Source organism: Bos indicus x Bos taurus, chromosome 7 (genome assembly GCF_003369695.1).
Source record: "Bos indicus x Bos taurus breed Angus x Brahman F1 hybrid chromosome 7, Bos_hybrid_MaternalHap_v2.0, whole genome shotgun sequence".
In the NCBI taxonomy this organism is placed as follows: domain Eukaryota; kingdom Metazoa; phylum Chordata; class Mammalia; order Artiodactyla; family Bovidae; genus Bos; species Bos indicus x Bos taurus.
Window position 1 is genome coordinate 26,735,482 of NC_040082.1, and position 26,621 is coordinate 26,762,102.

General features: G+C 36.2%; 1 protein-coding gene across 2 annotated transcripts in view; it reads left to right on the top strand.

Annotated features, from left to right (window-relative positions):
* The window catches only part of EDIL3 (EGF like repeats and discoidin domains 3), a 482,936-nt gene that overhangs the window by 406,880 nt on the left and 49,435 nt on the right, over positions 1-26,621 (top strand). For both annotated transcript variants that reach the window (XM_027545670.1, XM_027545671.1), the window contains one exon: positions 20,794-20,949. In XM_027545670.1, the coding sequence (XP_027401471.1) occupies positions 20,794-20,949 (156 nt within the window). The remainder of the gene's footprint in view (positions 1-20,793; positions 20,950-26,621) is intronic.

Below are 26,621 nucleotides of genomic sequence, written 5' to 3' on the forward strand. Positions count from 1 at the left end.
TTATGAGAGATTTTTATTATATTTATTTCTGATTATTTTTTCCAGAGTAATCAGCATAAGAGGGAATATAATATACCTTAGCATGAAAAAGAATCTGCAGACAGCAAGCAGAGAGATCCTTCCCAGTCTCCTGCTTTCTTCCTTTTACTTAATCTGGAATGGAAGGAGATGGAGCAAAGAAATGTTTGAGGAGTAAATCAATGAAATTTTAAAATTGTAGAAACCGTAGTCTTTCTGTGTATGTTCGTGTGTGCGTACATCGTTGCTTAGCACTGTGATGTGTGACCCGTGTGGATTCATCATAATGTGCAGTCTGTCATGGGCAGCTCAGAAGCTGTCTGGTTGCAAAGGGGTTGCCATTGATGCCAGGGAACAGGTGGAAGCACAGATGACATCTGGAACAGCACTTTTCAGGACCCTCTGCTCCTCATTGATCTGGATGGAGTTCATCAGTGTAATGACCTCTCTGCCATTTTACTTCTGTGTACTCTGGCCCCCACAATTGAAGGCAGTTCATGCATAATCACAGTAGTATCCCTGAGAGTCCCATTCTTTGGAGTTTATCTTATTCCCAGACAATGGACATATAAAACCCTGTCAAATGAACTCTGGGTCATATGCAGCTATTCTTCTCTCATGCCGTATGCAGCTTTGGACAAGAATTCTCTTTGCCCTTTCAGTTGATTCTCTGCATGATATTCCAGCCCTTATCAAAGTTAGCCTCACCAATAGTCCCTAAGAAGAGAATCCAGTCACTGAGGGGACACAGTCTTATGCCCCTGTCTTTGCTCCACGATATACAGTGTTTGGAACTTTACCTGTTGTTTCCTACCAGACCTCTGCAAAGCCCCTGGCAGTCCCCATTTGATGCCCCTTATTTCACTCTACTTGTATAGTACTGCTTACGTAGTACTTATTGTTGGACTTCTCTGAGATCTGCAACTTTCTGCCACAGGTCTCTTGTCTTTTCTCACCCTTGGGTCCCCAAAATTCCATCAGCCACACTTAACATGCTGTCTCCCAAGACATTTGGAACCAACTGGCCTGACTTCACCTCTTTTCATTGTCCTGGTGTTTATCATCCCTCTGATCCAGCCTCTTTAGTCAACGTGGAGTTCACATTTGCAGAGTCCATCTTTCCAGCCCTTGCAAGAGAATCCAACCCATACTGCTTCACTTAGCCTCCTGATTCTGAAACTTACTTGGCAAAATGACAGTGGGCTTGATATTCTACTATTTTCTCCTACATGTCCCCACATCTTTACCTACCTACTTCTGAGCTAGATGTGTTAACTCACTCTTATTCCTGAGGGCTGTCATTGGCTGTCATTTTGGTGTTTGTTACCTTGATGAAAGCTCTGATTAAATTGAATGAACAGTGCAAAAAAGCAAGAGAGACCCTGTCCTTTCACCTATCAGATTGTCCCTGGGTTTTCCATTCTCACTCCCACTCTTTGATTCTAGAGACCTTTCCTTCATTCTGCATTACTGACAAAGCATTAAAGTCATTCTCATTCATTTTTTTCCTGCCAAAGTTTAGCAGTGCTGCCGAATTCACAGTGCCAAGGACTATAAACATGAAATTCTTAATACTATGTCTTACAATTTCTCTTTCAGGAAAGTCTGTTTCTTCCCACAACATTTCCTTACATATTTACACATCGTTTTTCCTTGCTGCTAATCTCTGAAGAAAAATTGACTCTGCTGTATTTTAAAAATGAACCCAGTCTATGTTCCTGACCCCATTTCTTTCCATTTTATCTGTTTACCATCTAATAAGCATGTTCTTAGATACCTAACATATGCAGACCACGCAATAAACTTGGAAGATGCAAGGATGACTAAAAACCATGATTGGAGGACCCTAAGGAGCGCAAAATCTAGTAGATGACAAACATCCATAAACAGATTATTGTGAACACAGTGAGGTATCTACTATGATGGAGGGATCAGCTGAACAACATAGACTGGATTGAAAAAAGGCTTAGAGCCCCTTTTATTCAAGTTTCACGTGAATGTCAAATGTCAGTGTATTAATTTTGGTGTGTTGATGTACTAATTTTGTATCTTATTCACTACTGAGAAAAACAAAATTTGTTGAGCATCTAGTTTTGTACTAAGCATCACACATATAAGAAAAGCTGGGTTGGGAGAGGCGTGGCAGTACATGTTAGGAAGGCAATAAATACTTTTTAATTACTTTCATTAAAGTTTGTTACTGTTATACATGGTTTTAAAAAATCTTTAAGGTTTGTGTGTTAAGTTTTGTTTTCCATAAAACTTATAATAAGAAAATAGTAAATTCTATGAAAGACAATTTTATTGACTTTACTTATCTATCATTATGAAACATAAATTTTAATATAATTTATGAAATATTTCAGATTTTATTGTTATTTCATATTTACCTGATTTGCTATAGCTGTCATATGCCAAAGGCAGCAAAAATCTAGAAACATGAAAACTAATTATACAAAATGAATTCATCTAACAGAAGAAAATCTTTCTTTAAAACAAATGGCTCAATGTTAGTGGTATGGTTGCAGTAATGAAAAGAAGTTATGTGAAATGCCAAAAAATAAAATAAAGAGCTTTGATTTTTAAACACAAGTATACTAGCTTTTATTAGATCTAGACTTATGTTAGGCAAGCAGAATTTCTTTAAAAATATTCAGTTCAGTCGCTCAGTCATGTCAGACTCTTTGCAACCCCATGAATCGCAACACGCCAGGCCTCCCTGTCCATCACCAACTCCCAGAGTTCACTCAGACTCACGTCCATCGAGTCGGTGATGCCATCCGCCATCTCATCCTCTGTCGTCCCCTTCTCCTCCTGCCCCCAATCCTTCCCAGCATCAGAGTCTTTTCCAATGAGTCAACTTTTCGCATGAGGTGGCCAAAGTACTGGAGTTTCAGCTTTAGCATCATTCCTTCCAAAGAAATCCCAGGGCTGATCTCCTTTAGAATGGACTGGTTGGATCTCCTTGCAGTCCAAGGGACTCTCAAGAGTCTTCTCCAACACCACAGTTCAAAAGCATCAATTCGTCAGCGCTCAGCTTTCTTCACAGTCCAACTCTCATATTCATACATGACCACTGGAAAAACCATAGTCTTAACTAGACGGACCTTTGTTGGCAATGTAATATCTCTGCTTTTCAATATGCTGTCTAGGTTGGTCATAAGCATCTTTTAATTTCATGGCTGCAGTCACCATCTGCAGTGATTTTGGAGCCCCCCAAAATAAAGTCTGACACTGTTTCCCCATCTGTTTACCATGAAGTGGTGGGACCGGATGCCATGATCTTAGTTTTCTGAATGTTGAGCTTTAAGACAACTTTTTCACTCTCCACTTTCACTTTCATCAAGAGGCTTTGTAGTTCCTCTTCACTTTCTGCCATAAGAGTGGTGTCATCTGCATATCTGAGGTTATTGATGTTTCTCCCGGCAATCTTGATTCCAGCTTGTGCTTCTTCCAGCCCAGCATTTCTCATGATGTACTCTGCATAGAAGTTAAATAAGCAGGGTGACAATATATAGCCTTGATGTACTCCTTTTCCTATCTGGAACCAGTCTGTTGTTCCATGTCCAGTTCTAACTGTTGCTTCCTGACCTGCATACAAATTTCTCAACAGGCAGATCAGGTGGTCTGGTATTCCCATCTCTTTCAGAATTTTTCACAGTTTATTGTGATCCACACAGTCAAAGACTTTGGCATAGTCAATAAAGCAGAAATAGATGTTTTTCTGGAACTCTCTTGCTTTTTCCATGGTCCAGCGGATGTTGGCAATTTGATCTCTGGTTCCTCTGCCTTTTCTAAATCCAGCTTGAACATCTGGATTTCACAGTTCACATATTGCTGAAGCCTGGCTTGGAGAATTTTGAGCATTACTTTACTAGCGTATGAGATGAGTGCAATTGTGTGGTAGTTTGAGCATTCTTTGGCATTGCCTTTCTTTGAGATTGGAATGAAAACTGACCTTTTCCAGTCCTGTGGCCACTGCTGAGTTTTCCACATTTGCTGGCATATTGAGTGCAGCACTTTCACAGCATCATTTTCCAGGATTTGAAATAGCTCCACTGGAATTCCATCACCTCCACTAGCTTTGTTCGTAGTGATGCTTTCTAAGGCCCACTTGACTTCACATTCCAGGATGTCTGGATCTAGGTGAGTGATCACACCATCATGATTATCTGGGTTGTGAAGATCTTTTTTGTATAGTTCTTCTGTGTATGCTTGCCACCTCTTCTTAATATCTTCTGCTTCTGTTAGGTCCCTACCATTTCTGTCCTTTATCGAGCCCATCTTTGCATGAAATTGTTCCTTTGGTATCTCTAATTTTCTTGAAGAGATCTCTAGTCTTTCCCATTCTGTTGTTTTCCTCTATTTCTTTGCATTGATTGCTGAGGAAAGCTTTCTTATCTCTTCTTGCTATTCTTTGGAACTCTGCATTCAGATGCTTATATCTTTCCTTTTCTCCTTTGCTTTTCGCTTCTCTTCTTTTCACAGCTAAATGTAAGACCTCCCCAGACAGCCATTTTGTTTTTTTGCATTTCTTTTCCATGGGGATGGTCTTGATCCCTGTCTCCTGTACAATGTCACGAATCTCCGTCCATAATTCATCAGGCACTCTATCTATCAGATCTAGGCCCTTAAATCTATTTCTCACTTCCACTGTATAATCATAAGGGATTTGATTTAAGTCATACCTGAATGGTCTAGTGGTTTTCCCTACTTTCTTCAGTTTCAGTCTGAATTTGGCAATAAGGAGTTCATGGTCTGAGCCACAGTCAGCTCCTGGTCTTGTTTTTGTTGACTGTATAGAGCTTCTCCTTCTTCGGCTGCAAAGAATATCATCAATCTGATTTCGGTGTTGACCATCTGGTGATGTCCACGTATAGAGTCTTTTCTTGTGTTGTTGGAAGAGGGTGTTTGCTATGACTAGTGCATTTTCTTGGCAAAACTCTATTAGTCTTTGCCCTGCTTCATTCTGTATTCCAAGGCCAAATTTGCCTGTTATTCCAGGTATTTCTTGACTTCCTACCTTTGCATTCCAGTCCTCTATAATGAAAAGGATATCTTTTTTGGGTGTTAGTTCTAAAAGGTCTTATAGGTCTTCATAGAACTGTTCAACTTCAGCTTCTTCAGCATTACTGGTTGGGGCGTAGACTTGGATTACTGTGATATTGAATGGTTTGCCTTGGAAATGAACAGAGATCATTCTGTCGTTTTTGAGATTGCATCCAAGTACTGCATTTCGGACTCTTTTGTTGTTAGAAGTTTCTTAAATATGATATTTTTTTCATTTGAAGATTGAAAATGTTTTGAATGTATATTGCAAAATGGAACACATCATGTCATATTACTGAAAATGAGATAGCTTAGCAGAGTCTACGCTAGCCTTCATCTCCATTCTTCTTAAGATGTAAAAACAAGGATGACTTAAGTCCTTCCCCAGGGACTACTGTGTTTTTTAAATTTTTAAATATTTCAGTCATGTACAGAGAATAATACAATGCCTAAATCTAACCAAAGTTAGCATCATACCATATTTACTTCATATATAGAGATATTATATGTGTGTGTGTATATATATACACACACATATTTATAGCAAAAGGTACATTATCAAAATATATTTACTCAAAGAAAACTGGAAACCTGTATGGCACAGAAAAGAGAGAGGGAAAGCAAAGAATCCTTCAATAGACTTACCATCATTATGGATGTCAAGCCAGACTTTACAGTTTTCAAAAACATATACCTTCTGTGTTACATGAACTATTCTAAAATACAAGAAAAAGGCTTCCCAAATTATTTTATAAAATCATGATTTCCTGATACTAAAACTGGGGAAAAGTACAAGAAAGAAAATGATTTAGAATCTCACTTGTAAGATGCAAGAATGTAAAAAGCAATAGAACATTACTAAATTGAATCCATCAAGGTTTAAATATGTTTACTAATAAAAAAGAATTTATCAAAGAAATGCATAAAATGATCTTCCTAAAAAAATCTAATGTTACTCACCAAGATAGGAAATTGAAAGTGGAAAATGTATATATCTTGCTGATAAAATCATTTTGGAAATTGCTAAGTAAATTTATAAAATTGCACATTCGTGCACTCTACAACCAAAAAATCTCTTTGTAGTTTGCTATTGTTGTCATTCAGTAGCTTTGTCTGTCTGACTCTTTGTGATCCCATGGACTGCAGCATGCCAGGCTCTCCAGCCAGGCTCCTCAGTCCTTCACCATCTCCTGGAGTTTGCTCAATTTCATGAATTGATGATGCTATCTAACCATCTTATCCTCTGCCATCCCCTACTTCTTTTGCCTTCAGACTTTCCATGCATCAGGGCCTTTCCAATGAGTTGGCTCTTCACATCCAATGGCCAAACTATTGGAGCTTTAGCTTCAGCATCAGTCCTTGCAATGAATATTCAGGGTTGATTTCCTTTAGGAATGACTGGTTTAATCTCGCCATCAAAGGGACTCTCAAGAGTCTTCTCCACCAAAACAATTCAAAGGCATCAATTCTTTAGCACTCAGGCTATTTTATGGTCCATCTCTCACATCTGTACATAACTACTGGAAAAACCATAGCTTTGACTGTACAGACCATTGTTAGCAAAGTGATATCTGTGCTTTGTAATACTTTAAGTTTGTCATAGCTTTTCTTCCAAGAAGCAAGCATCTTTTAATTTCATGGCTACTATCACCATGTACAGGGATTTTGAAGCCCAAGAAAGTAGTCTGTCACTGCTTCCACTTTCCCCTTATCTTCCATGAAGTGATGGGACCAGATGGCATGATCTTAGTTATCTGGATGTTGAATTTTAAGCCAGCTTTTTCACTCTCCTCTTTCACCATCATCAAGAGGCTCTTTAGTTCCCTTTCACTTTCTGCTATTAGAATGATATCATCTGCATATCTGAGGTTGTTGATATTTCTCCTGGCAATCTTGATTTCAGCTTGTGATTCATCCAACCCAGCATATCATGTGATGTACTCTGCATAGAAGTTAAATAAGTATCATCACTAAAATATTCTGAGTACTATATACACCAGGAAACAAGTACAAGAACGTTAATACCATTGTTTTTTTCTATTTTTTAATAATTTTAATGGTTACTCCATTTCCAGTTACTAAAAAATATAGACTATATTCCCTGTGTTGTAAAATGCATCCTTGTAGCCTCTATTACACCCAAGAACTGTACCTCCCACTCCCCCATCCCTGTATGTCCCCTCCCCTCCCTCTTTTCACTGGTAACCATTGGTAGTTTGTTCTCTGTATCTGTGAGTCTCATAGCACTGATTTTAAAAAACAAAACTGGAAATAGTTAAATACTCATATCCGTAGACTAGGTAGATGTATTGACTTATATGTGCATGTGGAATACTACAGAGTCATTAAAGTAAATATGCCTTATAAACAAACATATTGATAAATCTTAGTAATATAATATTGAATGAAAAAGACAAGTCCCAAAATATCACTGTATGTCTCTCCTTTATGAATTTTTAAAACACTTAGAACTAAATACTATTTAGAGGTCCATTCGTATCTAGTAAAACTGTGCTTGAAAAAGTAAGGAAATAATGGAAAATGTATGACTAGTAAACATGTTCCAAAGAAGCAGGAAAACAGTGGAAAATGCGCATATAGGTCCTGTCAGTGTCTGATTCTTAGGTTGATTGGGTTCAGGACTCCTTATTAAAGGAGACGTATGTATAATCGTCTCAATATGAACAGACAATAATTTGATACAATTCATCACCTATTCATGACTTTTAAATTCTGAAACAAGTCACAGGAGGAAAAGTCCTTAATATAATCAAATATATCTTTAAAAAAGCAATACCACAAAGCATTCTCACTAAAGAAGCATTAGATACGTTGTTTCAATGTCTATGTTTTTATTGTTGGATTACTTTTTGTGGCTGGGGGGCGGGAGCCACGTCAGAGCTCACTGCGAGGCATGCGAGATTTTAGTTCCCCTCACAGGGATCAAACCTGTGTTCCCTGAGTGGAAGCACAGATTCTTAACCACTGGACTGCCAGGGAAATCCCTTTTGTTGGCTTACTTTTAATTATAATTTCCATCTTGAAAATACAAGATGTTGTTTTGATCTGCAAGTTAAAATAATATGTTATATCAGAATGATTCTTCATAATTTAACTTCCAATCTCTCCAACAGCAGTGACATATCTTGCTTTTAAAGTATAATTTCTACCTGATCTTTTATGCCACTTGATGTTACTTGTTAAAGAAAATGTTACTCTACAAAAGAGTTTGAGGCAATGCATTACAAGGTCATGCTTTTTCAGAACAGATGGTATTAAAAAGCATATCCAGTATTTTCTCCATAGCTTTTTTGCTGTATCTTTGCTATAAGCATTTTTTGCCACATTTTAACTGCATAACTAATTTTTCATCAGGCAGTTTGACCATGAAATAACTGGTTATAGTTTTGTTTTGACAATTTGCTTTCAACTGGTTGAAATGAATTAGTATTTTTTCTGGATAGTGACATTGTTGATGGCTTTATTAAACAGACATATGAGGACATGCCCCAAGAGTTGGTTATTTTGAAATACTTTGCGTAGGAGCAGGAAGTGGCCAGAGTCAAAGGCCTGGAAGGTGCAGAGTTGACACTTCCCACAGAACTTTGGAATATCAATAGACATATAACAGGATGTCAAGAACCAGCAACAATGCCGAATCTTTCATAATATGATACTAACTCACTACAAATATGTATCCTAGTATGGAAACAAATACTATCTTAATGAAGGAAGAAAGTCTAGCAAAAAAAAAAAAAAACTAGTGTGATGCCCAACAAAGTAATCAACAAGCAAAAAAAAAAAAAAGATGTTTCAATGAATGCAAAACTTTGAGGACAAGAATAGGTACAACCTGCAAAAAAAGAATATGTTATGTATAGTATTGCTATGGGAGAAGGCAGTGGCGACCCACTCCAGTACTCTTGCCTGGAAAATCCCATGGACAGAGGAGCCTGATAGGCTGCAGTCCATGGGGTCGCTAAGAGTCGGACACGACTGAGCGACTTCATTTTGACTTTTAACTTTCATGCCTTGGAGAAGGAAATGGCAACCCACTCCAGTGTTCTTGCCTGGAGAATCCCAGGGACAGGGGAGCCTGGTGGGCTGCCACCTATGGGGTTGCATAGAATCGGACACGACTGAAGTGACTTAGCAGCAGCAACAGCAGTATTGCTATGAATCTAATGACTTCCCTGGTGGCTCAGATGGTAAAGCATCTAGTCAAGGCTATGGTTTTTCCAGTAGTCATGTATGGATGTGAGAGTTGGACTATGAAGAAAGCTCAGCACTGAAGAATTGATGCTTTTGAACTGTGGTGTTGGAGAAGACTCTTGAACGTCCTTTGGACTGCAAGAAGATCCAACCAGTCCACTCTAAAGGAGATCAGTCCTGGGTGTTCTTTGGAAGGAATGATGCTAAAGCTGAAACTCCAGTACTTTGGCCACCTCATGCGAAGAGTTGACTCATTGGAAAAGACTCTGATGCTGGGAGGGATTGGGGGCAGGAGGAGAAGGGGATGACAGAGGATGAGATGGCTAGATGGCATCACCGACTCGATGGACATGAGTTTGAGTGAACTTCGGGAGTTGGTGATGGACAGGGAGGCCTGGCGTGCTGCAATTCATGGGGTCGCAAAGAGTCAGACACGACTGAGCGACTGAACTGAACTGAACTGAACAATACCTACAATGAGGGAGACCCGGGTTCAATCCCTGAGTCAGGAAGATCTCCTGGAGAAGGAAATAGCAACCCACTCCAGTATTCTTGCCTGGAAAATCCCATGGATGGTGAAACCTGGTAGGCTACAGTCCATGGGGTCACAAAGAGTCAGATTAACACTTTCAATACTTTCAAAATGTGTGTAGCTATGAATCTATACACATTTTAAAAGTGTTGAAAGTGTTAGTCACTCAACCATGTCTGACTCTTTGCAAGCCCGTGGACTGTAGCCCACCAGGCACCTCTGTCCATGGGATTCTCCAGGCAAGAATACTGGAATGGGTTGCCATTTCCTACCCCAGGGGATCTTCCCGACCCAGGGACTGAACCCACGTCTCCTGCATCTCCTGCATTGGCAGGCAGGTTGTCTATCACTAATGCCACCTGGGAATGGGCTGGGAAGCCCCATTTTAAGTGTATTCAAATATTCTCTATTTCATTTTAAAGTCATTTTAGTTTTGTTATTAATTCTTCATGCTTAGTGTTTATGTGTTTTATAATGTCCCAGTTTTATTTTAGGTTATTTTTTATCTTTTATGGTAAAATTGCCTTATAACCAATTAGTTACGTGCAAAAGTATCTGTGGCAAAGATGTCTACATCAAAGATTCCTATGGTAAAAGTACCTAGAACCATTTAAAGTGTAGTAAATTCTATTTGTGAGCTCTGTCCCAAGTGTCCCCTAAAGGAAGATTTGGAAAAGTCATTTGTGTTGGGCTTGTAGTGATACTGTTTCCCATAAAGATGGGTCAAAGCTTATATTCTGATCCATAAACAGGTATTTCAGCATTTCTTGAAATATACCAGATTTCTCTGTTACGGGAAAAACATGTCAAAATAACCTGTTTAAGGATGACAAGCCACAAGATAAAGAGACTGATCTTGTGAGTTGTCTATGAAGATGAACAGCTTTTTTTTTAAGCTTTTGTTTTTATACTTCCCTGCTGTTTCCACTATGAATAACTTTCTAAAATTGTATTTTTAGTGTTATTCTAATAATTTCTATATGATACCTCTTTTCTTTTAAATTGGTGCTTGAATTTCATTAAAATATCTTTAGATTTCCAGATCCTTAAGCACTTATATCCAATAAGAAGGAGTTATACCCCAACTTTCTGTTTATTTCATTTTTTTTCATGTTATGTTTAAAATGTCAGAAATTTTGTGCCTGAAGTCTCAGATGGGATATTAATTAGTATTATTACAGAGATATTCAACCACAGGAACTATCTTATGAAAGGCTTCACTTAAATCTGTAAGTGGGCTTTCAGAGAAGTGAGGTATAACCTGGAGAGTTTTAAAAATCTTTAATACATATAGAAAAAAATTAAGCAAGTTTAGTATAGTAAGTTTGTTCCAGGGGATTCACTAATTCCATACCTAATTTAAGATTGTGGTTTATGAGCCATTTTATAATAATAGAAAATATAGTGCATGAATAGTCTTAAAGAATGTAATCATATGTGATTACACATATGATTGTTTGGAGCTGACTGCACAAAGAAATGAACACTTGTTCTAGACAGGCATGTATACAGGAGTCCCTTAAATAATATGTCAACTTTAGAAAGAAGGAAGTATGAGTATCTTATTGTTCACATGCAGTCAAGAACATTTTGTGAAAGTTATGTACCCTATTCTTGAGCTGTATCATTATAACTTGTTAGGCGTATACCTAACAGGTTTGGGAATTTATTAGAGATATTTCAGGTCATATTGCACTTTGGGGCTTAATTAAAATATGTTCATCAGCTAGTATTCAGATTTTATCAGCATTCAGCACCCAGTTTTATATTTTTCCGCTTAATAAGCTCAAAAGACCTTGGAAACTATGTTAAAGAGAATAAATAATAAATTAGTATTGAGACATAAAGAAAATCTTAATGAGATGAAATTCAAGTATATATGAGCTGCTTCTACTTCCACCTCTAAACAAAATAAATCAAAAATAATGTCAATAACAGCAGAAGAATACAGATAAGACACTTTACCATAAATGTATTAATATAAAGAAATAAAGCATGTTGATTTCATGCAAATTCAGAGAGGGACTCTATAACCATGGCTTCTAATGAGGCTCTCCAAGAAGACAACTATAATTTGTGGTGACTGGAGTTCTGATGAGTTAGATAGCCTTGCCTGCCATTTCCACCAGAGTTGAGCTTATCCTTTTTATACAAATAAAATGTTGACAATGTTACTGACTATGCATTTGAACGGGAATAATTTGTTTCCTTGTTACCTATGTGATATGTACAGTGTGTACAAAAGATATATATATATTTTTAATGTTGTGCTTTAGAGCAGTCCACTTTCTGTTTCAATGGCTCTTAACCTTGTAATCTGCAGGCAGTTCTCTTCCTGCGGAGCCATCACCCGCCCATTCCCCTCCAATCACTTCAGGGCAACATGCTGACCCAGGCTGTTTTTCAGCCGTTGATGTTACATTTTCCCAAAGCAATTTCCAGCATTTACCTCATCCTGATTCCTAAGAGGCCATACCCCTTTCTACTTTCTTTTGTAAGGACAAGGAGAGAAAATTACATCTAGGTTTTCTTTGCATTGTTGCTGTTTTAGCCTAAAAATCAACCACGATAAAACATGCACATACTCAGTTAAGACCAAAAAGTCTAGAATTAAGGCTTGCATGATCTCATGAAACAACATGATGTACAGGACTCTATGGATGATTTACAAATTGTGGGAATGGCGAAGTCTGATATCAACATAAAATGCACAGTTCCTTCAGCAAGCATGGTACATAAAAATATTGTGTTTTCTGTCAACCTTCCTACTTTTCATGGGCCTCTAAATATTGAAGATATGAAATGTGATTTGCCATTGCAACATACTGTATGCTGTGGATGTTTTTATTTTCAGAATTCTCATGATTTTCATTTATTTGTTACAGAACAAGGAGATTTCTATAAATATACATATTGACACACGTATTTGTGTATAGATGTTTTGTGCTTGTAAATGTCAGTATCTAAGATATGTAATGGTTATACAAAACACAAATGCCTTTGATAAGATTATATTCAGTAAAGTAGTTGTCAAAGATATATATTCAACAGCTCTTTTAAGTCAACAACCAATCAAATTCTGACTACTGAAGTACATGCCAGTTCATTAAATCTTTACCTTTATAAAAAGATGCAGGTTTGTACATAGGCTGTCCTTTCATTGCACTTTCAAAAAGCACTGGATAAAAAACTATTTTAATTCTTACTTGAAAGTTATGTTATTGTTTTCTAAGTTACATGCATATCATTTACTGGCCATTTTCTTTGTTTTCTACTTCATTTGGGCTTTGGCACTGCTATAATTAAGGTATTTAAAAAACACTTATCAGCATGCTATTTGATCAAAGACTTGTTTAAGTCTCCATTAATATATTAATAATTACTCTATCAATTACAGAGTAATTCAATTAGTCACCACCCTGAGTGGTTCATAGAATAAGTCAAAGTTCCCATCCTAACCAAAATCAGGCTTGAGAGGTAAATAAAGAAGATATGTTCATTCTACTTTTCAGTGTGGTCTTATTTTTTAGGAACTCAGCATAAAGTCACTTAAATAACCCAATGAGAAAAATATGATTATTTTCACTACTAATGTTCAAAGTTTTACATTTCTCTTCAGAAATGTGTTAATCTTTCTGACATAGGTTTTAGAGAAATTGGGAAATAGATTACCTATTAACTTGATGTCAGTTTTAGTTACTTATAACTATAATTGTTTGAGAAAAATTTTTCAAAACAATTCAAAACAAAATTTATATAGAATATTAAAAAATTCTCATCAAAAATACAGAAAATTAAGTTATTTTTATTTATATATCATTAAGTAAATTAATATAAGGGTATTAGATTCAGCCCTTGTAATATTATTTTATTACCTCCCAATATTTATAATGTTGGTTGTTTCATCTTTTTATTGAGATATAATTGATTTACAATGTTTCAGGTGTACAGCAAGATGATTCAAATGTGCATCTTCTTTTTTCAGATTGTTTTCCATTATAGGTTATTACAAGAGATTGAATATAGTTCTCTATGCTAAACAGTAGGTCCTTGTTGGTTATCTATTTATATATGCTATAATAGTATGTATATGTTAATCCCAAATGTATCCCTCCCCCACCATTTTCCCTTTGGGAACAGTGGTTTGTTTTCTGTATAAGTCCATTTCTGTTTTATAAATAAGTCATTTGTATCAGTTTTTTAAGATCCCACATATAAGTGATATCATATGATATTTGTCTTTGACTTACATAGTATGATAATCTCTAGATCCATCCATGTTGCTGCAAATGGCATTATTTCAGTCCTTTTTATGGCTAAGTAATATGTCATAATATAATAATATGTACCACATCTTTATCCATTCTTCTACTGATGGACATTTAGGTTGCTTCCTTATATTGGCTATTGTAAATAGTGCTGCTATGAGCATCAAGTTGTTTCTGTCTTTTAAAATTAGTTTCCTCCAAGTATATTCTCAAGAATGGGATTGATGGATCATAAGGTAGCTCTATTTTTAGTTTTTTGAGGAACCTCCATATTGTTCTCTATAGTGGTTGTACCAATTTACATTCCTACCAACAATGTAGGATGGTTCCTTTCTCTCCACACTCTTCCCAGCAATTATTATTATTTTTTTAATTTAATTGTATTTTTTTGTTTGTTTTTGTTTTTTAATATAAATTTATTTATTTTAATTGGAGGCTAATTACTTTACAATATTGTATTGGTTTTGCCATACATCAACATGAATCTGCCATGGGTGTACACGTGCTCCCCATCCTGAACCCCCCCTCCCACCTCCTTCCCCGTACCATCCCTCTGGGTCATCCCAGTGCACCAGCCCCAAGCATCCAGTATCCTGCATCGAACCTGAACTGGCGATTCGTTTCATATATGATATTATACATGTTTCAATGCCATTCTCCCAAATCATCCCACCCCCTCTCTCTCTCTCTCCCACAGAGTCCAAAAGACTGTTCTATACATGTGTGTCTCTTTTGCTGTCTCGCATACAGGGTTATCGTTACCATCTTTCTAAATTCCATATATACCAGCAATTATTATTTGAAGACTTTTTGATGATGGCCATGAAGGAGACCTGGGTTCGATGCTTGGGTTGGGAAGATCCCTGGAGGAGGGCATGATAACCCACTCTTGCCTGGAGAATCCCATGGATAGAGAAGCCTGGTGGGCTACAGTCCATGGGGTTGCAGAGTTCGACAGGACTGAGTGACTAAGCACAGCACATTTTAAAACAGAGTGAAGTGATACTTCATTATAGTTTTCATTTGGCATTTCTCTAATAATTAATGATGCTGAGCATCTTTCATGTGTTTTTTTGGCCATATGCATGTCTTCTTTGGAGAAATGTCTATTTAGATCTTCTGCCCATTTTTTTGATTTAGTGGGTTATTTTATATTGAGCTGCATGAGCTGTTTATATATTTTGGAGACTGATTCCTCTATGGTTACCTCATTTGCAAATATTTTTTTCCGGTTCTGTGAGTTGTCTTTTTGTTTATGATTTCCTTTGCTGACAAAAGCTTTTAAGTTTAATTAGGTCACATTTGTTTATTTTTGTTTTTATTGTTATTAGTCTAGGAAATGGATCAAAGATTTTGTTGTGATTTATATCAGAGTGTTCTGCCTAGCATCCAGGCTTATATTTAGGTTTTCAATCCATTTTGAGTTGATTTTGTGTGTGTTGTTAGGGAGTGTTCTAATTCCATTCTCTTACATGTAGATGTCCAGTTTTCCCAATTCCATTTATTGAAGAGTCCATGTCTTCTCCATTGTATATTCTTGCCTCTTTTGTTTTAGATTGATTGGCTATAGGTGTGTGAGTTAATTTGTGGACCTTCTGTCCTGTTCCATTGATCTATATTGCTGTTTTTGTTCTAGTTCTGTACTGTTTTGGTGAATACAGCTTTATAGTCTGAAGTCAGGGAGCCTAACTCCTTCAGCTCCGTTTTTGTTTCCTTGGGTTGCTTTGACTACGTGGGATCTTTTGTTTTTCCATACAAATTAAAAAAATTTTTTGTTCTAGTTGTGTGGAAAATGCCCTTCGTAATTTGATAGGAATTGCATTGAATATATAGATTGCCTTGGATAGTATAGTCATTTTGACAGTATTGATTCTTCCAGCCAAGAACATGGTATATCATTCCATCTGTTTGTGGCATTGATTTTTTTTTTTTATCAGTAGCTTATAGTTTTCATAGTATAGATCTTTTACCTCCTTTAGGTACATCTATTCCTAAGTATTCTATTCTTTTTGATGCAATGATAAATGGAATTTTTTCCTTAATGTCTTTTTCTGATTTTTGATTGTTATTGTATAGAAATGCAGCAGATTTCTATGTATTAAGCTTGTATCCTGCAACTTTACTGAATTCATTGATGAGCTCTAATAGTTTTTTGATAACATCTTTAGGATTTTCTCTGTATAGTAACATGTCATCTGCAAACAGTGAGACCATTTCCTTATTATAACATGATCTTAGTATTTAAAAAGAGAAGTACAATATTTCATAAATTATCTTATTCTTAGTTAATCATTTCACCCATAAATGTGAATTGTAGTTACATAATATTTTCTTTACTTTAAGAAAAATGAAATGACTATCTTTGTGTACATCCTGAGAAGGTGACTAAAATGTGCTATGATAAAAAAGTTGCTGGGAACCTAGTTTCCCTGTTTCCATATTTATATTTCTAACAGGTGCTCAGAGAGTGATATTAGATTCTTCCCCCAGAATTACTTATTGTTTTACTGTTAACCAAGTTTTATATACCATTATTATGTCCTATATATTGTTTTGTACACATATTAACTCATCTAATCCTCATAATATCTGTAAAATACTAATAACAGGGCTGTTCTCATTTTTTCACATGAAGACATTGAACTGTATAGAGGTAAAGGAGCTTGCCAAAGACATATAACTAGTAAGGGTAGTGGCTGTTCATGAACCCAGGCCATTCAGTTCTGCTAGAATAGACTGGGTCTCACAATCACATTCCTGAAGATTGGAGCAGATTTTTAACTAGTTGCACCCCCAGTAAAAATTGTTACTTCAGCTATAATGATATTTCCTTGACCAGTAATGTTGTATAGAGAAACAAGAGAAAAGCAGCTAACATTTCCTGCTGTGATGCTCTGCAACATCCTTAGCCATGGGTTGATTTTGTCCATTGAACATACTTAGGAAGCAGTTCCAGCTCAGCCCAGCAAAACTTTATTAAGAGACCATTACACATTAGGCACTTTTAACACAGATTTGGACATGAAGTGCAGTGCCAGCCTACACATGTGCCAGCTTAGTGCCCTAAATAACTTGTTGTATCTCAGCCAAGCCTTGGGAGGTGAGGATCTAAAATAGCAGAAGCATGTTTGGAGTACAACTTTAGCTCAAACACTCTGTGAGAGGGCAGAGTGGTCCTGGGCCAGGGATAGGCATAGGTCCAAAATAGAGGGCTTCTCTGGAATCACCCTGCATGCGGAACACAAGAGTGATATATCCTTGCAATGTCTCCGAGTAAAATCTGTACATCCCTGTTGCAGCAACCTCATGTGAAGTGTGGGATGCTGGTTATTTTTATGCAGAAAGAAGGTTTGCTTAGGCCTGGTATTCTAAGTTTATAATGTAACAAATTTTAGGACAAAATCCAGCTTGAAACAGATTGCTGACTATTTAAATCTGAGGAGTTGACTTCCCTGGAACAAAAAAGAAAAACATTTCTTGATCAGAAAAAAAAAAAAAAGCTGAGAAGGGGAGCAGTTAGACTGGGAGAAAAACAGATCTGTTAGAAAGAGCCAAGACACACAATTTAAGGAGAAAACATCTCCGCCCAGCAGGAAACCGTGACTTTAAGAAATACCACTGCAAAAGATGCTACAAGATTCCTCACTGCGTCATCTTAGCTCAGGACTTAACAGACATTTAGGCACTGAAAACTCCACTGGAGGTGTTTTTATTCTTGTGACAGTTTGAGTTCTTGTGTGTTTACAGCCTAGATGACAACACAGTGACTCAGAGTACTGTAAGATCTTTTTTTTTTTCATTTATTGTCAGCAATATTAAGAGCACTTTGAAGACCAGCCACTCTGCCTAGATGTTTCTGTGCAATTAGATTTGGATTTAGGATTGCAATAGCAATCCATTCAGACAGCTAAAGAACAGAGAGGAAATGAAAGTTTAAAGACAGGCTCTCCTAATATTGTAAAGCCTGAATTGTTTTTTGTTTGAAGCTTAGAGTGCCTTTATGCTTGATGAGTGTGGCAAGAAAGCTTTTGAGACTCTTCATAAATTTCTGAGAAAGAGAATTCAATGAGATCATTGCATGAGAGTCCATGCATGTGGTAGAACTTCGACTCAGAAAGACAGGTATGAATCTGGGGTCCTCCCTTTACTGACCGCTGATCTTTGGGTCACATGTCATGTTAGCTCCATAGGCATCTATTCTCACTAAAGTGGATATGATACCCTACCATACAAGAATGTTCAGAGGAGTCACTGAAGACATACCACAAAGCATTTAGCATAGCATGAGGCAGCAACAGTTCTCCTTCCCAGGATATCATAATTTTCCATCCTTCTTTGCTGCAGGACACACAAGATGTTTTAGGTGACATAATATATTATTTGAAAAACAGCAACAACAAATATTTTATATTTTTTATAAACTTTCTAGAATACTTTAAGGCAGCATTAGGTGGTTTTCTGTCTTAATCCATTGTGCAATTTGAGCCTGATGTCATTAACGAATGTTCCAAAAAGTGGGCAAAAAGCCCATGTGAATTTTTAGAAATATATTCCTAAACCAGGAAACACTGGGAACTTTTTCATATCCTTCTTGGTAAGCATCTATGTCACTAAATATGGTCTATTCAGTGCATTCTCCTTAGTCCCCTCTTCTTAGCCATGGCCTTTGTCTGACCCATGACTGTCTATTTGTGGCTCTATACATCTCTCAGAATGCAGAAACTGAAATAGAAACAGGAGGTCAGAGTGGTTGAAAGCCACTGAGGTCACACGTGGAATGATGACAGTTGAAGAAGATAAGATCAAGGATGTGCCACAGTACTTAGTCATAGGAAGCAGGAAGAAGTAGTAGGCTATTGTAGGAATATAGGAAGCTATAGATCAAAGAACATTAAGACAACAAATGGTAAAGGTCTTATAAGAATTGTCCACATGGAAACAAAGTTTCCTATAATTTTTCTGTTAATTAGCATCATAAGATATAAGAAGAGATGCATGAAATAGAGAACAAAAAGGGGAAAACTAAACTATTCAGTGTTATGTAGTCTTCTTTGATGAAAATCACCCCTATCTTTTACATTTCAGTGTTGCATTTGAAGACTTTAATGTTTACTAAGTCACAATGAGTCTTAAGCCCTTTAATAAATATTTTGCAACAGTGAACACATTATGAGTACAGATCCCACATGCCATCGAAGCATATTTTAATTCTCTCTCATTTTTAAAGAACACTTGACTTCCTCAACAGTTTTAGGATTGTAACTTTCTAAAAGATGATTTTCAGTGGACAGTGATTACTATTTGTTGTCGTTCAGTTACTAAGTTGTGTCCAACTCTTTACAACCCCATGAGCTGTAGCAATCCAGGCTCTTCTGTCCTACCCTATCTCCTGGAGTTTGCTCAGATTCACATCTATTGAGTCAGTGATGCCATCCAACCATCTCATACTCTGCCACCCTCTTCTCCTTTTGCCTTCAATCTTCCCCAGCATCACGGTCTTTTCCAGTGAATCGGCTCTTCCCAGCTCTTCCCGTCAGGTGGCCAAAGTATTAGAGCTTCAGCATCAGCAACAGTCCTCCCAATGAATAGTCAGGGTTGATTTCCTTTAGGATTTACTGGTTTGATCCCCGCACAAGTCTGAGGGACTCTCAAGAGTCTTCTCTAGCACCACAATTCAAAAACACCAGTTCTTTAGCACTTAGCCTTCTTTATGCCCCGACTCTCACATTCGTACGGGACTCCTGGAAAAACCATTAGCTTTGACAATATGGGCCTTTGTGACTTCTCTGCTTTTTAATATGCTGTCTAGGTTTGTCATAGCCTTCCTTCCAAGGAGCAAATGTCTTTTAACTGCATGTCTGCAGTCACCATCTGTAGTGGTTTTGGCGTCCAAGAAACTAAAATCTGTCACTCCTACTTTTTCCCCTTCTATTTGCCATGAAGTGATAGGACTGGGTGCCATGATCTTAAGTTTTTCAAGTATTGACTTTTAAGCCAGCTTTTTCACTCTCCTCTTTTCACCCTCACCAAGAGACTCTTTAGCTCCTCTTTGCTTTCTACCATTAGAGTGATATCATCTGCATTATGAGGATGCTGATATTTCTCCTGGTAATCTTGATTCCAGTTTGTCATTTATCCAGCCTGGCATTTCACATGATTGCTATTATTAAGTTATTTATTACTGAACCAATTAAAATTCATGGAAATGGGGTTGATTTTTTTAAAGTTTAATTATAAAACATCAAATATTTTGTGATGTGATCACAACTACAATTTTATTTTTATTATTACTGAAGTGACCAACTACAATTTTGTGTTTATTATTACTGAAGTGTCCAGTAAAGTCAGAAAATTGAATTATAAGCACAAACTCTGGGAGAAAATGATCAATCTCAAGAAGGTCAGCCTTGCCAGTTCTGTACTATCTCAGTTACACAAAAACCACATGCTAGATGAATCAACGTAATAGAAAATTAAATGGTAGAATGAAATGACTGCTCAGAGTAGTTGTTCAAATTTTAAACTAGTTTTACCCACTGGCATAATCAAAATTACAAGCCAATAATAGACTCAGTCATCTATTTCAAAATACAAATAATCAAGTGGATTTTTGGCTTTAGCATATATGTTTCTTAATCTCCTGAGTTCAAAAGAATTACAAATTTATGATAGACTCTATTGTGGCATTTAAATGATGTCTTTTCTTTTTTGTAGGTGGATCTTCTAGTCCCTACCAAAGTGACTGGCATTATCACACAAGGAGCTAAAGATTTTGGTCATGTGCAGTTTGTAGGCTCCTACAAACTAGCTTACAGCAATGATGGAGAACACTGGACCATATACCAGGACGAAAAGCAAAGAAAAGATAAGGTAAGTCATTCTGGTGATTTGGGACATGCAGAAGTGGAGGAGCAAATTGTTTAACATTTTTAATTTCCTTGATTATTTTGATAATTAGGGATTGTAGAATTATAATTAGAAGTGAACAGATTTGATTACTAATTCATTGTTTCTCGTTCAGTTTCTTTGATTGTGTTTTAATTTGTAGATTTAATTTTTTGAGCCGTAAAATGTTTTAATATTAAAATAATCAACATATATTTGTGCACCTAAACTGCACCGTAAAGTCTCTAATTATTTTTCAAAAAGTTCTTAGTGTGTTGAACATCTTTTCGTAGCGTTTGATGGTCTGAATGTCTTTGGGACCTTGGAGAATGAAAGTGCTCAAGGAAACTATCAATAGTTAATTGGATCAGATGTTAAAATATGGCCTTACATTAATGAAATTGAATTTGTTGCTTAGAGTTTTTGTGCAAAGAAATATAGCTTTCTGAAAACATCAGTAGAAATGAAATATCTTAGTTCAGTGATGTGGGGGGAAATATAATACACTTTCATTCAAGTTCAGCATTTCTGTGTTAATAATGATTTTTTCCATTTTCTATAACACCTTTATTTCCTGACTGTTGTTTGTTACCAATAAAAAGGTTGGGAATATCTTTCTCTCTTCAAATATCCAAGGTAGAAAATTTAATTTTCCCAGAAATACTAAGACCAGAGTGGCTGTTTCAATGGGTCTTCAAAGTCTGAATTTAGTTAACAGGAAATTCATTTTAGGGGAGATGTGTTTTTAGTTTTAGATTACAAAAACCACAATTACTTACCTTTTAATATCTCAGAACATGCCCATTTAGCATCTCAGGATAGACACATTCACTTGACATCTCAGAAAACACACATATTTTGAGCTTTAACATCTCAGAAATCGGTGTGTCTCAATATCACAATTTAATTGGAAGCTTATTATTTTCTAGAAGAATATAAAATAATGGCATGTTTTATAATCAGAGGCATCTTCAATTGAATGAATATTGAATATTTTGTAAAATGTCTTCAAATTTTTTATGTGTAGACAAATATCTGCTATAATTTATAACAAATAACTTTCAATTCCCGTTTTCACCTTTTACAGTAGGCATTTTTATGTGTAAAGAGTGAAAATATATTCTGTAAGGTGTAATTTTTCATAAATTATGCAGTTCTTAAAATTATTTTTAAGGTAAGTGTTCTCATCTATAATCCGTGCAATATTTACTGAAAAGCATATATCTGTAATATTAAAATCCTTATGTAGTCCGATTTAGGGAAGAGGTGTAAACCAATGTGCTCATGAAGTATTTCATTATCTCCATTTATATTAAGCATATGATTTAATTATTATTTGTGAGTAATTTTTTAATTTCATTAATTTATATATTGGACATATGTGTATGAATTCATTTTATTTCATTATCTCAGTCTAAAATGTACATAAAATTTTGGTGTCAAGTTGGCCAAGTAATTTGATAGTGTTGTTCAGGTTTCCTATATCCTTACTGATTTTCTATGTACTTGTACTATTAGTAACAGAGACAGTAATGTGAAAATCTTCAACCTTAATTGTTGATTTCTCTATTTCTCCTGGCAGTTATATTGGTATTTACTTCATGTATTTTGAAAGTCTATTTAAAAAAATATATGAATCCTTAGGGTTGTAATGTGTTTTTAATCAAATAACTTTTATCATTAGAATAGGACCTTCTTAATTCCCCGTGGTATTTCTGCTTTGAAACCTACTTTGCTTCTATCCGTAGGGATACTCTAGCTTCCTTTTGATTAGTACTGCATTGGTATATGTTTTTCTCCATCTTTTTGCTATTAACTATTTCTGCTTTGTATTTAAAATGCATTTTTTCTATCCAGTATAAGATTTTTTCCTTTTTTCAAATTCAACTATCTCTGCTTTTAAATGGAGCATTTAGACCATTTGTGCTTGATATGAGTATTGAAGTGATTGGGTTTAAATCTCATCTTCTTATTTATTTCCTATGTGTCTCATCTTTTCTTTCATTTTTTTTTTCCTGTTTTCAGCCTTCTTTTGAATTAATTGAATTTTTTTAGTGATTCCATTGTGTTTCATTTGTTGACTTATTTGCCGTAACTTTTTTTTTTTTAGTGATTGTTTTAGTTTGTAATATACATATAAATATGACAGCTGGCTAAACTCAGCCAATGTAACTGGTAGTTTTAAAATTAGATTTAGCTGTTCTGTTTTTAATATTATAGATTGGTACATTGAAGAAAAACCTTAATAAGTTCACTATTTATTACCAAAGGAAGCAACTAGCACCAGTAAACCAATGAACATAAGAATGCTGCAGTTACTGTCATAATAAAAACATACCTTATGTATAAGAAGGAAGTATAGGGCATAAACATCTCCATTCCTACAGAGAAAGCAATTTTATAAAATAAATGAGAAAATGGATTGCATGTGTTCTTTTAGCACTTGGAAATACAGGCATCTTACACACACACACACACACACACACACCAATCAAAGTATGTTTTTATATTTATATGTATGTGTGTGTGTATATATATATCTCTCCAAGTAGTTGTGTTTTGTGTTGGTATTACTATTAATACTAGGAAATTAAGTATAGTTTCATATATTTATAGAAGTGTTCTTTTTCTTCTTTCAAGAGGTCCTACACAACTCAGCAATTAACTTTTCTGAAGTTGAATAAACCATCTTCTCTTGATTCTTATTATTTGTATCTTGTTTTCTGTGGTTACTTGCCATAAGAGGAAAAGGTCTTCAATAAATTCATTTCTTACAAGTATAAATTCAACCACAAGCTTTCATTCAAATAAATAAATGAATGTTTCACGGCAAAACATATGCCTGTGAAATGTTTTATATATGCACATTTCAAAGGAAATATTCACGAAAGTTACCTATCTTGTTTTCTGTTTTTACCCAATACCTCCTCTAATCAATTTTGGGGGCTATGGATGAGGAAGTCTAATGTAGATCTAGAAACAGGATTAATGTCAGGAAAACAATGACAAGGAAAAATTATGTACATGTATAGAAAGAAAGAAAGTGAAGTCACTCAGTCGTGTCCTACTCTTTGCGACCCCATGGACTGCAGCCTACCAGGCTCCTCCGTCCATGGGATTTTCCAGGCAGGAGTACTGGAGTGGGCTTCCGTGGTGCCCCAGCTGGTAAAGAATCCACCTGCAATGCAAGTAGACCTGGGTTCAATCCCTGGGTTGGGGAGATACCCTGGAGAAGGGAAAGGCTACCCACTCCAGTATTCTGGCCTGGAGAATTCCATGGACAGTCCATGGGGTCACAAAGATTTGGACATGACTAAGCGACTTTCAGTTCAGTCAATTCGATGTATATGTATGCTGCTAAGTCACTTCAGTCGTGTCCGACTCTGCACAACCCCATAGATGGCAGCCCATCAGGCTCCCCCGTCCCTGGGATTCTCCAGGCAAGAACACTGGAGTGGGTTGCCATTTCCTTCTCCAATGCAAGAAAGTGAAAAGTGAAAGTGAAGTCGCTCAGTCGTGTCTGACTCTTAGCGACCCCATGGACTGCAGCCCACCAGGCTCCTCCATCCATGGGATTTTCCAGGCAAGAGTACTGGAGTGGGGTGCCATTGCCTTCTCCTGTATATGTATAGGAGTATCTAAATATATGCATGAATGTGCCTGTGTATATATGTGTATGTGTGTACATATACAACAAAAGTTCCTTGCAGAAACAGAGATGCCTTGTTCTCATCATTAAAATGTCACTTTCTCATTACCTTCTCTGAGCTTTCTTAAGAATTGACTTTAGTATTCTATTTTTGAACAAAATTCTACATTAAATCTTTTGCTATGGAGCATGTGATAATACTTCTCTCAATACAATCCCTACATTCTTATCAATATTTTTTCTTTCTAGTCTACAATATTTTCTAACATTTAATTTTGTATTTCTTTCCAACATGGATTCAGATTCTTTCATTTAAAAGTCAAATGTTCCTTTGCTCTCATGAAAGTGACATTTGTTTTTGTACTCTTGGAGCTGTTTTACTGCAAATTTTAGCAGGAAAATTGCAAAATTTGACAGACACTTTCTGTATTTAATTTTTAAGGTTAGAAGCCAAAATAACATAATAATAAATTTCAGGAAGAGTACTTCTATGGAAAAAGTAGAAATGAAAATTGGTTTTCTCAACCAATGTATTAGTCATAATATGGTTTTTAAGTAAACTTGAATTTACACCATGGGAGCTTTCTTCTTTGGGAGAAGGAAAAAATGCTGGTAATAGTCTATTTTGTCTCTCCCCTGAAATTACACTGTTTTTTTAAAAAACATAAGTTAAAAAACTGCAACTTCATTCTGGGTTTTCTGTAAAAGAAAATCCAAAACCCTGCTTCTTGTTGGTTCTTAAAAAGATGAATTCCGCATAGTCATCAAGAACTATTCTGCAACTTGGCGAACTCTCTAATTCAGTAGTTATCAAAATTTCCTGATTATAACACTCATGGGAGAGCTAGTTAAGAAACACAGTTTTCTGGGCTCTGCCTCATACTCTGCAGGGAGGCTCTGGGAATTTAAATGTTTACAGAAGCCTAAGCTAATTTAAATAATAAGCAAAGATGACTCTAATCAATACCAAAACTCAAATTAAGCTTTCAGAACTAAATGCAGTTTTGTATTTTTCTAATGAGAATGGAACTTATTCCTTAGGACTTTGTTTGGCCTTTAATTTGTCAGTAGAAATCAATATGAATTGGTGCTTCCAAAAGCAGGTTTAGATTTTGATATGTTTACCACTTCTCTTACGAACACCAGAAAGTAACAGGTACTAGTTTTAAACAAATTTTACATGTAAATATATTTAAGCAGTTAGGAATACAGATTTTGTGGGAAAGCATCTAGAAGAATGTGAAATATATGTTCTGCAATTATTGTCACCTCCATGCCATATGTAAGGTGGCGGGGGGTGGATGTCTGAATATGACACAGTGGCTCAAAGAACTCTCAGCCTAATAAGGAACTCAGGAAAGATGGAAAAACTTTGATTCATTCAGCTTATTTTGAAGAACCAAAATACCCTCTACCCAGTGTATTATCTGATAAAACAACTCTAGGAAACAAGTAGCACAGATGTCCATTTCAAAAAGTTTGTGACTCTCCAATAGGAAGAAGAAAAAAAATTCCTGGTCCGTCCCTCTTGCCTTTCTTTTCTCAACTCAGTGTGAAAAAGAGAAGCAACAGCACAACAGTCCTTATTAATAAAGCCTGCAAATCTGTACCGGAGAGTATATTCAAATCCGAGAGTAATTACAAATGCCGCAGGGCATGCTCTCTTTCCTGCTGATGCTAGCACTCCCAGGTAGCTGGAATTAAATTTGAATACTTAAAGCCTTGAAAGTCCAGCTCATCAGTGAAGCAAACTGAAGAAGACATCATTCCAGCAGTCAGTACCCATGCTGCTCTTTTGAAATTTGATTTGGACCAGAAATTTAGAACCTGAAGAATGCCTAAGTGCAACCAAAAGTGGAGTCCAGCTGCTTGCCACTGAAAAAAAAAAAAAACAGTAAAGAGGCAAAGCTGATGGAAAGGAAAGTTTGCTGTATTTTTAATGCTGGTCCAAAGGCCAACTCCTGCCCTGACAATCAGAGGACAAGAGCTTTTCTAGACTGAGGGAGGA